This window comes from Zonotrichia leucophrys, chromosome 7 (assembly GCF_028769735.1).
Source record: "Zonotrichia leucophrys gambelii isolate GWCS_2022_RI chromosome 7, RI_Zleu_2.0, whole genome shotgun sequence".
NCBI classification, from domain to species: Eukaryota; Metazoa; Chordata; class Aves; order Passeriformes; family Passerellidae; genus Zonotrichia; species Zonotrichia leucophrys.
The window spans coordinates 21,526,003-21,540,697 of record NC_088177.1 but is presented as its reverse complement, the minus strand read 5'-3'; the positions used below and the strand labels follow the sequence as shown (position 1 = coordinate 21,540,697).

The window sequence follows — 14,695 nt, the reverse complement described above, 5'->3', positions numbered from 1 at the left end:
CTTCTCTGACAGATAATGTCCTTGGTTGCTGCAATTCCAGTGTAAGGAAAACAGAGTGGGATTTTTACTTGCCATCTGAAAGTAAGAACTTGGCTGTAAAGCATCATAAAGAATAAAAGGTATATACCATTTTAATTTTATTCCAAACATCCTAGTCTTTATTGCAACACTTAGGCTAGCAATATCTATGAAAGCCTATAGAATAGAGAACCTATAAAAAGCCCTTTCACTCAAGTTTCCACAGTGGACAGCTTTTCTTATTGGGCATTCAAATAATGATTTTCATTTAGCTTTAAGTGCATTCAACTCACCTATCTTCTAGAATAGCCTCTATTTCATAAAAATGAATTTTAAAAAGCCAACAAGCTAACAACAAAAATACTCCAAGACATACAAGGTTAAATGGACTTCTGCTGCCAAATTTTTAATTAAAAGTCTATTATGAAAAAAGATGTAATGCTAGCAGAAAATTAAAGCTGATTTTTAATAAATCTGTACAGCTTTTGAACACTACGCAGATAATTACCTAAGTTAAATCCAATGTTCTTTCAGAAATAATGACCTGCTTGCAAGAAGATAATCAGCACTCTTGACTGGCAAAATACTGTAAAACTGTGTTGAAATCACATGAACATTATGTAGGTCTATGGACTCTATCAGCAAGAACCGATCCAGCTTCATAATTCAAACCACGAAGTCCTGACTTCAGGACTCAATAGTTTGTCATCATATGTAGTTACATTAACAGTTCCCATCTCTAAGATGAAACAATTCTCCCAACTGTTTATAAAAGAATTCCTCCCAAGTCATATTATCTGGCAGTTCCACTTATCTGTCCCTCTCCCCTACCATATATAAACATGCTTCTGCTTTGATATCTGCCCACAAAAAAAATGAATCCTTTTCCTTAATGATTGATGCTTACAGTATAAAGTGAGCCCAGATATCTACTCCGGAAATTTCAATTCTTTGAAATTTCCCCATATAATGTTCATAATATCTACTAGTCAGTGATTTCCAATTGACTAGTGAATAATTAAAATGGAATATTGGTAAGTCTGAAAAACAGTCAGCTGAGAACATATCTAATAATATAACCTGCTTGCTTTTTAAATACACGTATTTATTTTAGCATCATCTTGTCACAACATTCATGAGGTTGCCTGTGAAAGGTGCGGTGTTTCCAAACAGGTAAGTTCCATTTTTTATTGACACACTACAAATTCCAAATATCATCTTAACTACTCCTAAAAAAGCATAAACCTTATTTCCTGGAGGTCTTGTACTGTGTCACCAATGTTGAGTTATTTGCATTAGTTTGTTGAATGGTACCATTCCAGAGGCAGCTGAAAGGAAATGCTTTAACCCAAAAGTCTAGTGGTAACAGAGAACTTACAGAGCAAAAACAGTAGCTAAGACCCTACACTAAGGGAAATCAACACAAATTGATGGAGGTCTTTGGCAGCAGAAACTCAGGGGCAAAATGTGTGACATCATCAAACAATCAAAATATTTGCTCTGCTGTGTACACTTTGGAGATTTTATGGGGACATTTTTCCCAAAAATGCGATAAACAGAGTGATGATAGGATTCGGAGCAAATATTCAAATGCATATCACAGAGAAGTTATGATAAATCCCTGGCCACACCTGAAAAGTGACTTTCCAATCAAGCAAACCAATTTCTCCTTAAAGAAAGCAGATGGTGGAAACCCCCTTCCCCACAGCCACTTTGAGTCTCTACCCAATGCACAAGGGAAACAGGCAGTGCCATAGCTGACACATCTAATCCTCCACACTTAAATAACCTGTTTACCTTCAACAGCTGAGGCACTATTTAGCATCTATGGAATATCTTTAGAAATCCAGGATTACAAATCTTCCCAGCAAAAATAACAGTGCCATTTCTTTGCTTCAACAAGTGTAACATGCATTCATTTGTAACATCCTGACATCAGCTTTCAGATCAAAAACCTGGCAAGTACTGAAAAGGAGATGTTGACATTTGAGGGGTTTAGAATGCACTAGTTTGATAGAGTTTACTCTGACAGGTTGCAGATGTTTATTTACCAATCATTTGCACTGAAATGAAAACTGCATTTGAGAGCAGTGAATTAGACACAGCAGGTACCCAGTGATGCCCTCAAATACTCCTTGAAATAGTTTCTAGCATTATTGAACACCAAAATAATTGACAAAAACCAGACAGAGCAGCTTCCTAATAGCTAAGCACCTTTTAATATTTACTTCTTTACCTTCAGTCTTAAAGAGAAAGTATTAGTTCCTCCTATAGAATTGCAATAATATACTTACCCATACATACTGACAACAATGATGAAACAGCTCCAGAAATGCTGATTCTGAAGATAACATTTACAAAATCATATCAGAGATATGGAAGTGCTAACTTGGAAGGACTTACCTGCATTTCAATTTGGATAATAACTCTCACTTATTGCACATCTTTTAAATGAGATGACTGAACCTAATAGAGAGTCTGACATTAATCTAAGCACCATCGTAAAGCAGAACGATGTACTGTATTGTGGGAGCAAATACTGTTCACAGCTTAAAGATAACTCTCCCGTTTGCTAATTAGACATTTTAACAAACAGAAGAAAATTATCTTTCCCAAGGAACAGAAAAAAAGCCAAGCAGACAAGCTACTCACATTCCTTTGAGTCGTTGCCACATTTTCTCTGCATGTCCTCCTATTTGGTACTGTACAGAGGCGCTTTCCAGTTCCCGAGTTGTTTCTGTCGCTCGAGCCCCCATCGTTATTGTCCTACAGCGATACAGTTACAGTCAGGCTCAGCAGCAAGTAAAAGCAGTCCTTAGTCCACTACAAATTTCAGAAGATCCACGCATGTTAGACAGTAGCTGCTGTCATAGCAAAACACATCAGAATTACAACAGCTGAGGGACGATCCTGCCTGAATCGCTATTCACTTTGACAGACAAATCCACTCTTCCCCCCCAAGCACAGAGCAAGTACACACAGCTCCTCTGACCTCACAAGTCTAATCCATACGGGAGAGCCAGCTACTTATACTACTGACTGCTCAAGCTCCTTTCTCATGCACTTTTTCTGCTGTAGGAATACACACAGAAGCACAAAAGAGTCCTTAAAATGGACTATAATTCATTGCCATGCAGAATAAATGTGAATGGCTTTAACAATCCAGAAGGAAAGAAAGGCTGGTTTCTGCTTTGCAGGTTGGAGAAACAGGCTGCAATAGGAAAGCAGATGGTAGATGCCAGTATCAGCCACATCACCCTACAAAAAGAGTGTATGTTCAAATGCCAGAGCTTTCCTCTCTTTAGCTGATCCTGAGTTGTTTCTTATTGAATAAATATCTACCAGCCTGTCAATAAAAATATGACTGCACAAATGTTAAGTCAGTAGCAAAGACACGTCTAAATCCCTGCAGAAGAGAAATCAGCGAGCGCTACAGGTTGTTATTGAAGGAATATGCTGTAATGATGACTGTTCACCTTCTCCTAGCAACTCCACTCAGTAGGTAACTGTCAATTTTACTGGTGGAAAATGCAGCAGCTGCAAGACAGCCCACTCTGCGAGTCCTCCGGGACAGCAGCATGTGTGTGTCAAAATCTGATGCTGAACTCTGTGTGTCTGCCAGCAGAAAAACAATTAAGTGCATACAAACAGCAAAAGGGTTGAGGATTAATCAGTACATGAGCCATGCAGCAGATTGCCTGCTCTGCCTTCCAAGTGCAAACCTGAGAACCTGTCTGTACAGCCGAAGTCAGGGCTGGGAGAGGGCAAAGGAGGAGATTTCCCTGCTGCTTGCTCAGTCACAGACTTGAGTTTGCACAGCGCTTCTCTACTCTGAAAACAGCACCTGTCTTGGTTGGTGAGTAAAAAATCTTCATTTCTGAAGCAGCAGCCAAATAATCAAATATACCCCAGACTTGTCTCAGTGATCATGTTTGTTTCAATCAGACTAAGAGCGGCGCAAGAAGCCAGGCAAGAGCAGTGCGCCAAGAGGGAGTAAATGTGTCAGCTTTGTCAGCTACTGGTGCCACTGCCAGTTGGGAAAAGGAGCTTTGGGTCCACATTGGAAAAGTCAGGATCAGAGTCCTCAGATGGTGACTGGAAGGAGCCTAAGGGTGAGGGAGGAATATTTCAGTATGGTTATAACTAAACAGCTTTATCTGTGTTAAATTCTGCAATAGAGTGAGATAATGAGCATTCCTGTCTGATGCAATTGGCAGAAATGGATATTACTAGTAAGTTCTCAGGTTCTCACAGGAAAATAAAAAAAGGGGCTCACAGCTTTGAAAAAATATGAACATTTCACAATTTCCTAATCAATTTTTTTTCCTCTATGGCAACCTTTATGCATGTTATAGAGATAAATTACACCCTATGAGAGCTATAAACCAGTTTGAGTTGCATCTTTTGCATGGTAAGAGTCAATCCCATAAAATTTACTAATAATTTCTGAAAAGCAGTCACTGGATGAGCAAAACCATTTAGAATTTTCAAACATCAAGACAAAAATGAAGAAATGCAAATATGTATTTTCAACAACTGTAAGGCATTTATTTGGTCAAATGCAGCACTAATACCTTTGAACAACTTAAAACCTTCCAAAGTTTCCACTCCTGTTTTGCATGGAGTCCAACCAAAGTTTGTAGGAAAGAGCATAAATATTCTTCCATGGAATAATTAATAAGAACATCTCACACTAATCTGGGCTCTTCCCTGCCTTCTAACTGCCAAATATCTGAAGAAAAGCAAAGAAATTAAGTATTTATAGAAACCACATAAACCTCCGGGGACAGTGTGGAATTTTAAGGGCCTCTACAAGTATTTCCAGCTCTTGTTGTCCAACTCTACAATGAAAAAAAGTGGTGTTTGCAAGCTGTTCTCTCTCCCTCAAAAGGAATTCAGTAGCTGAAGATACGTTGCTTTGATTTACTGGAGAACAATATAATGAGAAGGCAATATCCTCCCAGAAGGAAGGTGCAAACTACCCAAACAGTATCCCTGTAAATGGAGACACACATGCCAATGTCACCAGAACTCCACAAAGGAAAATCGTAAAACCTCTGCTCCCTGAAGGACCCTGCCACTACTACAACAGAAATTCCAAGAGCAGAAGCACCCAGCATGGCTTAAGCAAAAGACAAACACAGCAGCCTTTGCTCCAAAGGTTTGTCCTGAGAATTGATAGAGCAAACCACCAGAGAAGACACTAAAGGATGAAATTGTATCTCTGAAAGTTAAAGAGCAGGAAACAAAAAGCAGATAGATAAGGCATTTGAAACCAAGAAATTTACCAGAACACGTCCTGTAGTTCCCTAAGGAGACAGAAACAAATTATCTAAAACAAAAGAGCAACTTTTAAGTTATCTGGAAAACATGAGCAAAAAGCCCTCGTGGAAACACTGGGAAAGGAGAGACCTTTCCTCCCTTTAGCTTCTGTGCATAAGGCTCAGAGGAAGAAGTAGCTGAGCCTACATCCTTCCCCTGGCTCAGGGCAGGGCACACAAAGCTGAGAATGGGAGGGCCAAGGCAGTGCCTCCCCTGCTCCTGCAGCCACAGCCAGCCCTGCCTGCCCAGACACTCCGACCCTGCCCTGCAGCACGAGCGGCTCCAAAGATACACAACACTGAACTGTGAGCAGCTCCTTAGAAAGCAAGGCCAGTCAAGAGGACTAGTATCTGAAATGAAAACTTATCCTTCACTTTGCTTCTTTCCACTTCCTATTCTTGAACCAGTTTTCTGTCCTTGCCTTACCTAACTCATCATTTGTGCTACAGTGCCAGCAAGTTGTTGCTGCAGTCCATGTAGCAACATGTAGTTGCTATGTAGTTCCATGTAGCCCATGTTTTTCCTCCCCAAAAAAAATCTTTTTTGTACTTTGTCCACAGTTTTTTCTGTTATTTTTAGATTTCAGTTTAAAACTTCCATTATAAAGTCAACACAAACTTCTATTACCCAATATGGTGACACATTAAAACAGGAATAATTAACTTCTTCACCCTTAATTATGGTGATAAGAAAACTCTCCCAGTGACATATAATCCTCAGATAAGAAGCTACACTTAATGGAAATTTAAACTAAGATTTTTTTTTTCATCTAGATGTAATTCACTCCAGTAGTAATATCAATGCAAAAAAATAATTCTAAAATATATGCACCAGTAAAGAAATCAGATGGTCTTTTGAACAAATCAAACAGTTGCAATGAAAAAAACTTACCTTGAAACTGGGAAAATCCTGCAGCTCCACCAGTTAATTAGCTATAAGAAGAGAAAAGGGATCATGCAGGTTTTGATGAGGAGAATAAGAGCTTTATTTTAAAGACATTCTCTGCTCCTGAAGGGAAATTAAATACGCTGTTTGCTGTTTTGCTTGAAATTAATCTTCAAAACATCTAATTCATGACACATGGAAAATAAGGAAGTATCAAGAGACCTGCAGGGTGACTTGTCAAGCTAATACCCATGCTTCCAAACCTGACAACACAAACCTCCCTGCGGTGGAACCACAGGAGAGCCATGAACCAATTAAGAAATCTGAAAACATAGGGGAAAAAACAAAACAAAACAAATCCTCAAAAAGATAAGATAGGTTTATTGTAATTATGACAGCAGGTATTAGATTTGCGTGTTGTATGTCCTGGCCCTGCTCTGCCAAGCACTAATACACATTTAATTTTTAGCAGGTAAAGCATTGCATTTGCTGGGTAATACAGGGTTCAACAGCACTGTAAATAACAGTTAAACCAGTGAAGAACTGCCTGCCAGTGGACTCAAGTGCTACAGGGTGCTTTGTGAACAGAACCTAAGACATCAGAGACATCTCATCACTCAAATTCCACCCTTGCAGAAAAGGAATGGTTTGTTAGTCAGTGTTCTCCTTTTGCCCTCCCCATGAAAATAAAATGTATTTTCATTTGTGATATACAATCCTCTTTTGCACAAGCAGAGTTTCCCTCTCACTTGCAATGTCCAAATATCTGAATTATTATTCAATAGGAAGCACAGCAGAGGAAGAAGAAATATTTGGTCTTATTAAAGTTCATTGACTTTATTTAAATACATAGGTCTCCAGCAATCTGCCAATGGAAAAATATTGATGTTACAGTACTCTTGGACTCTCCAAGATTCTATTGGATTCTCCACAGAATATATTAACAAAATTAGTACAGTTACATAATTGAGGAATAGCAACTTTATAAAGTTATGCATATGGTCTACTCAGTGTATTGGCACTGACTCAATTAAGTAGGCAAAAGAGCTGGGTTTGATACATTAACAGTGCTTACTTAGATGACCTATATAAGGAGACCAAATAGGAAACATTTTCCCCTTTATTTTTACTTTAGTATTTTTTGCACCATCTGATTTACCATATTTTAGGCTTGTTTATATAATTACTAAAATGTGTATGTTCATTTATGTGTCCTTCAAGTATCAACTTTAAGTTTGGCAAGGAGAAAAACCACCTTTTGTTTGTTTGTTACGTGCACATCCTATCCTATTGGTAATGAACATGGTGTCAGATTTATCAAAGCTTTTAGGCAATTAAAAATGAAAGCAAATACCCACAAAGGCTTGCAAGCAAATTAGCTAAAAAGCTCAGGGCACAAATAGATATATATCTGCAAGTCTACCTATGACACATAAAGACCTTACACATTTGATTGTTCAATACTGCCCCTTAATATAAGCAACCAGCACCAAGAGCCTCTCTCAACTGTGTGGGTGTTCACAGACCAATTCAGTGCCAGGTAAAGTCAAGTTTATTAAGGGAGATGTCTGAAATCTGCACCTATGCGGGACCTCACCGCAGTCCACAGAATTTAGTTGTTCAGGCACCCTGTTAAGCACATCTGTCTTTAAGATTACTTTGAATATGACCTTACACTCAATTTAGAACCATAGAATCATTCATTGAATTCAGTTAACCAAACAATCTCACAAATTCAAGAAGATGGAGAAGGAGCAAAAAATTAGTAATTGCCAAGATACATAATACATGAGAGATGTGTTATAGATAATCTGAAAAAAAACAGAACTGCAGATGAAAACTTGCTACTGCACCCTAAGCAGAAAAAACAGAATGAGACAAACAGTGTGTCTTGAGCAGCTGGACCCGGAAAGAGGCTTTAGAACCAAAGTTTCAAAAGAGACAGCAGTCAATCAAGAAGAAACCAAATGTTCAGTAGAAAGTGTATTGCATATCAGTGAATGAAATGACACAGAAGTGGTTCCTGGCAGGGTGATTAAACATCTTGACCTGCTTTGTAAGACAGATGCTCAGTTGGCATCTACATCTTTCTCCAGGTATGTTTAAACTGGTCAGCAGAAATTCACTAGTAATTTGAGCTAAAAGATAATTATTTCACACACAGGGGGAAAAAACAGATGTAGAATGAGCAAAGCATGGTCGGTACAAACCAGTTTTGAGATTTTCTTCAGTCTTACTTCCCTTTGAAAGTGAGTATTTTATAACTTCTTAGTATTTAATTGCAGTAATTCAGGAAAGAAAAGATTACTATAGAGAACTATGACAATTGGAATACATTTTCTGAAAACAGCAATTGCACATAGCTCATACAGTATCAGAGGGCAATCAGCACAACTGAAGAAAAGAGATTACAGATTTTTGTAAGGCTTAGTGACTTTTAACTTCTTTATTTGGAATGAATTGGCTGGTATTGAAAAGCATGAATTGAAATGGAGGAGTAACATTCATGAAACAAACAGAGGGTTTTAAGAACTCCTTAGGAAACAACTTAGCTACAAAACTAATGTGCTAATTTTTGCAGAGAGGAGACTGATCTAGAACTGCCGTCAGCATTGAAATAAGAGGGACTGAAATTGCCACAATCGCAAGGGTGATGTTGTACTTCATAATAACATGAGATTGATACCTAACGATGTCAGAAAGGCAAGACTACCCCCATAGTGAAGAACAAACAGTTGTAGAACAAATACAGATGTTTCAGACTAATTAGGCTCCTTTTATCAGAGCCCATTGCCTATTTCATCACAATTTGGATGCATTCAATTAATCCTCTAGGAGGTGTTATACCTTTGATAGTCATGTACAGACGAGGTAGTGGTAAGGTATAAAAGTCATTTGAACACAAAAGCTGTGGTTAAGCATGAAAAACTCTAACTGCCAAGTTAATGGTACTTGCATGTAACTGGAAAAGAAAGAATATGGAATACCAAACAATAGGAAATTATAAATCTAGATATGACAAAGCATTTGCCAGTATATCCTACTGAACTACAGCAGCTATAAAGAAAATAACTAATTCATGCTGGAAATAAGTGTAGATATAGAACAACATGGAGTCATTCCAGCTAATAATTGTCTAAAAGAGATTTTTCTAGCAATCATTTTGAGCCACTCCACAAAGAAAACCAGAAAATAATTTCCTTTTGCTAAACACTACTGACACAAGGACCACAGCAACAAGAAAATGTTTCTTGATATTTATAATATCAAGCAGATGCCAGCAGAGAAAAAAATAATTTTCATCTCAAACTAAAGAGATCAACTTGGGAAGCTACCCTGACTATAGCTATTTCTACTGTACAGAAACTTTCCACTAGTAGCTATCCCAAGGAGAGGGAATCAAATCATCCCACCCTACACAGGATTCCTTCAAAATCTTAATTGCAGATCTGAGCTTTCAGGATAGAAAGGCAGAGTCGCACCCTCTTTGAGACAAAGCCACATCATAGCCCCAAGTATTGCCTTGACTTTTGGTGCACTTCTGTACATGTTGGAATATGCACAATAATACCTGATTCAGAATGAGTCTCTTCAAACCTCCACACTTCAGGGAATTGCTGCAGAATCTGAAATCTAAGGGCAGCTGAAAAAGCCCTTTCTTAACATATTCTGAATTTTAACCTTAATTTCAGCAAGATGTTTTCCATGTTTTGGCTCTTAAACACCTTAAACATTGAGTGGATTATTAAACTGATAGAGAAAATCAGCAGCATGCATATTTTTTTTTCATTTTGCATACCAAAGACCTTCCCAGTACCTAAACTACATATTACATACTGGTCCTCAAATTTGGAAAACATTGATTGGTCCCTGTGGCCTATCTTGAACTGAAATCTGCTTATCGTTGCAGTATTAGAAGATAGGTCTATTCCTAGCACTGATCAGCCATTACAGAGTTTAAAACCTGTCTGAATCATTGATGCATTGTTCATAGAATTTTAGAAATTATGCTTTCCTATAGTTATACAACAGAGTTTTCAGTGAAAGACTGCATTTCATAGAGAAAATAATTTTGCAAAATCATTAGATACATTCAAAAAGTTGGAGTTGCATTCTGTGAAGATAGAAGTATACTAGCGAATATAACTATGTAACATAGCCAAACTATGCAGTTTCATAAAAAAATACTGGCTCAGTGGATTTTTAGAAGGAAGCCTAAACCTCTCAAATTACCAAGTGATCCTTTTCTGTCAATAGTATGGGTATATTAAAATTACACAGTTCAGGAGTGAGACTGTCACTGGGACAGCTGCAAGCAGTTTATGAGTCCTCATGACATTTCAAAGGCAAGTGTCTGACATGGCTCTGTTTGGTGACACAGGACCCTGAGCAGCAATGCTTTCCAGCACCTCCCACTCGGGCAAAGTGTTATTCCTTCTCCCATTCACCTGTCCAGTAAAGGAGTTCTCCACAGATCCTGCTTGCCACTCACAGAAGAGAATGCAGTCAGAAGTAAAAAGGTTACAACTCACTCTCAGGGAAAGTGAGACCACTTCTGGGCTCAAAATGTAAGCTGCAGCAGAGCACAAAACAAAGCAGGTAAAGAAACATCCCCTCTGCAGATGTCCAGTGCTAAAATCTTGCTCAAGTGCCATGCAAATGCTGTGTTCAGAGTAAAATTTCCTCACCATGAACTTTGCTGTGTTATGGCATCTTTCCAAACCAGTTAAAACTTGACCAAGTTATATGACTAATGAGTTCTGAAGAAGAAAGAGCTTCTGGGGCTAGAGAGGCTGATTGCTCAAGAGAGTTGCTAAAATTAGAAGATGTTTACACAATTTTTATGTACACAGGAACATTTCTTTAATATCACTTTCCCTGTCTCTTGAAAGTCTTGATAAAGAAAACCAGAGAAATTGAGCAGTAGGGGACATAATTTCTAAGACATAATTTCTAACATAATTTCTAAGTTCTAATATACACTCACCTTGTATAAAAAACAGCTAGAAGTTAACTGAGAACTTTGTACCTGATGTTCTTAATTTCATAACTAGTTTCTTGGTGCGGGAAGTTATATCAAACCATGAGGCAAACAGAAGAAAAATAGATAAACAAGAAGAAATGTAGGTTATCCAAGTGCTGTGACAAGTACACAAGACAAAAAAGTAGCAGTGCAAGTTTAAGAACAGAACAAGACAAAGATTTCATCTTATACTTGTCTTTAGATGTCAGACCAACATTGTTTCTGCTTTTCTAAGAGAGTGAAACAGTATTCATGTACCATTTCTGAGATCAAAGATTAATTGCATTAGGAAACCTAACAAACTTTTTCTGGCATCAGCAACATACTGCTTGATATTTTTCACACCAGAAAGCCCCATTATGTCTATTTTTTTTACTAAATAATAGCTCAGATCACATAAAGACTATTTCATAATTATAAGTCTGGAGAGAGAAAGATGCAACAGTAAGATGAAGGCTGTCTTGGTACTTCCTTAGTTCAACATTATACACACCAGTGAATCCTCACCTGTCAATATCCCACAGAAAAAAGAGACTAAAGCTCCATAGGTGCAACCTAGACAACCAGGGTTTCTGCAAGAATGGCAACCTATTCCCCTTGCCTTACTGACTGGTCTCAGCCAAGAAATCCCCATAGGATTGGGATGGTTACTAGCAGTAGTGAAAGAAAAGTGCACACAGAGGTGAAGATAGGATCTGGAAAAGTGGAAAAGAAGGGATGGTAAAGATTCCCAAGTACATTATGTGGAAGGCATTTAAAATAATAAAAAGAACACTTTACTTTTCCATGTAATGGCTTGTCCTGAGGGTTTCTGAGCCCCCAAGCCTCCCAGCATAAGCTGTGGGAGTGCAGCAGTACTTGCTGTAGAGAGATGAAGGCAAGGAATCCCTTAACTAATTTGGACATAAGCGAATCCACGAGATTGGAGTCATCCAAAGGTGCTGAAGGAGACAGACAAGGTCCTTGTGAAGCTGCTCTCTGCCACCTATGAAATACTGAGGGAACTGGAGAGCCCATAGCAGAGGAGGCTCAGGGGAGCCCTCGCTGCTCCCCAGCTACAGCTACAGGCACCTCGTCAAAGGAGAGAGATGAATTGGGGGCAGATAATCCTCAAAGGTGCACACTGACAAGACAAGAGGTAATAGGCAAGTAGAAACATGAGAAATTCCAGCATCTGGGGGAAGAAGTCACCTCTGGAAAATCCAATGTTTTGAAAAGAACTTTCATTATGAGCAATTAAGTACTGGGGCTGTGGAATTGCCGTTCTATGAGTGTTGAAGGCTCAGCTGGACACATCCCCAAGTAGCTTTATCATGTCTGACTACAGGACCTCCAGAGCTCCCTAGCAGTTAAAACTGGGGCTCGAGGGTTCTAACATAGCAAAGTACTGCCACTGTGGAGAAAGCTTACTCCAGTAAATTAGGATTTTTCATTTCCAATTACTTGAAATTTGAACACTTCACATTGTTTCCAGCAGCAGGATATAGACAATACAATTTACCTGCAGAATTCACTGCTGCAGGATGCAATTGATTTAATTATGTTATTAAGATTTTTAGCAGATTAAGTATAAAAATAATTCCATTCGTTATTAATGTGACACAGGACACAAATAAAAAGGCTAGCAATTCTCAGGCTGTAGTCAGACCATAAGCATATCACCAGATAGAACAAAAGCAAAATTATCTTGTTACAATAATACAAAATAATACACAATACTATCAGAGACAGAAAATTGAATTATTTAACTATTTTCCTACAGGTTATATATCGGTTTTAATATTATAGGATTTAAAGAACTATTTTGTGTATTTGATTTTTCAGGGTAAGTAACAGATAATACTGCACATCAGTAATTATTTCTCTGCCTTTCCCTTTACTCATTCCTCCATAATATAAAACAACAACTAAGACAGTATGCAAAAGACTGATAAAATATTGAATATTTTACTACTTACAAATTATTGTTGAAACGTGTCTACTAAATCGATGTTTTTGTATGCAGAGGCACTGCAAAATAGATTTAAAATTTAATAATCAATGCTCCAAAATATTCAGCCCAAACAAAGGCTGAAAACATTAAAAGGCAAAAGCCTGGAAGAATTATCTGCTTTGTTTTAAAAACACAATTAAAATGAAGAGACGTTAGCAAATTTAATCTGCTATAGCTGACATCATTCCTGGGCATTGATTCAAACTCCAAATTTAATTTCGATGAAGCTTTAGTAAAAGTAATGCCTTCTGCAGATTCTGACCCATCTGACTGAACTTATCTACTGACGACAATAAAAAGTAACTTAACCAAATATGGGTTCTGTACACAGCTTTAAGGATAGGAAAAATATATCTTTAATTGCCTTGGGACAGCATTCTATTGCATGTGGCTTACTATGAGCATGGCTTGTGCCCTTCCTAGTAGTATCAGCACAGAGTTCAAAGTTCTTTAGATGGCTTTTTTTCTTTTAGACAGACACCTGTGTGTCAAAATTTGATGAATTCTGATATTTTGCTGAGGTGAAAGTGTACTTACTACTAAAGAGAGATGTACAACATAAGCAAGGCAGAGAAATAAAGAAAATCCAAGCTGAGGAAATTCTCTGCCAAGGCCTACTGCCATGACATTTAGCAATGCTTTAAATTTGTGACAACTGTAAAAGGAAGGTTCATCACTTTGATCACATCAATATAGTAATTTCTTACCCAAAAAATCTGCCTCCAAAGTAAGTGTTATTATAAAAAAGTATTTTACTACTTTTAATGATAGATATCAAAGGGGACTTAGCTTATCCCTGTTACTGACTTCACAAAATTGGCAGGAAATTGCATGAGTTGAAGCTTTCTTGGGTAATCTTAGGTTCCAAATTCACTCAGAAAAATTATCTGAAAGTACACTTGGCAGAGGCTTCTATAATCTCACAAAAGACCACACTGGAATTTGCTGGGGATTGACACAGCTCCAATCACATACATTTGCATATGCAAAAACCATTACTTGCATGAAAAAAAATTGCATTTCCTCCTACAGACTGATATTTAGCCAAATCAATTAAATACTAACTTAGATAACAGCTCATTAATCCTCTTTAGTATGCATTTGTATAGTTCCTATGATATCTACTTGTTAGTATCTGAAAGGGTAAATACTTTTCACTTGTAATGAAACATACACATGCTCTATTATTTTCTATTTTTTTTTTAATTATAGCACTTAAAAACATGTCACAAAGGCGCTGAGCACATAATAATAAAACTCTTCTTCTTCATTCCCTTCTCAGTTACTCAACTTCATCCTTCATAGGAATAATTGCTAAACACCCCAAAATAAAACTTTAAAGATAAAATCCAATTCTAGGAACTTTTGGAAATTCTTCTCTACTCCTTAGAGATAGAAGCTTGGAGATCATGCAAAAAACCCCCAAACTTTGCTAATTCACTCGGCGCATCAGG

At 37.7% G+C, this 14,695-nt stretch overlaps 1 protein-coding gene across 2 annotated transcripts in view; it reads right to left on the bottom strand.

Annotated features, from left to right (window-relative positions):
• The window catches only part of PDE1A (phosphodiesterase 1A), a 194,353-nt gene that overhangs the window by 135,787 nt on the left and 43,871 nt on the right, over positions 1-14,695 (bottom strand). The window contains exons 1-2 of one of the 2 annotated variants that reach the window (XM_064719015.1): positions 3,011-3,428; positions 2,671-2,784 (exon numbers count right to left, since the gene is read on the bottom strand). In XM_064719015.1, coding sequence (XP_064575085.1) covers positions 2,671-2,774 — 104 coding nt within the window. In that variant the 5' untranslated portion in view covers positions 2,775-2,784; positions 3,011-3,428. Of the gene's footprint in view, positions 1-2,670; positions 2,785-3,010; positions 3,429-14,695 lie in introns of those variants that run through there. The other variant, XM_064719019.1, reaches the window with a different exon arrangement.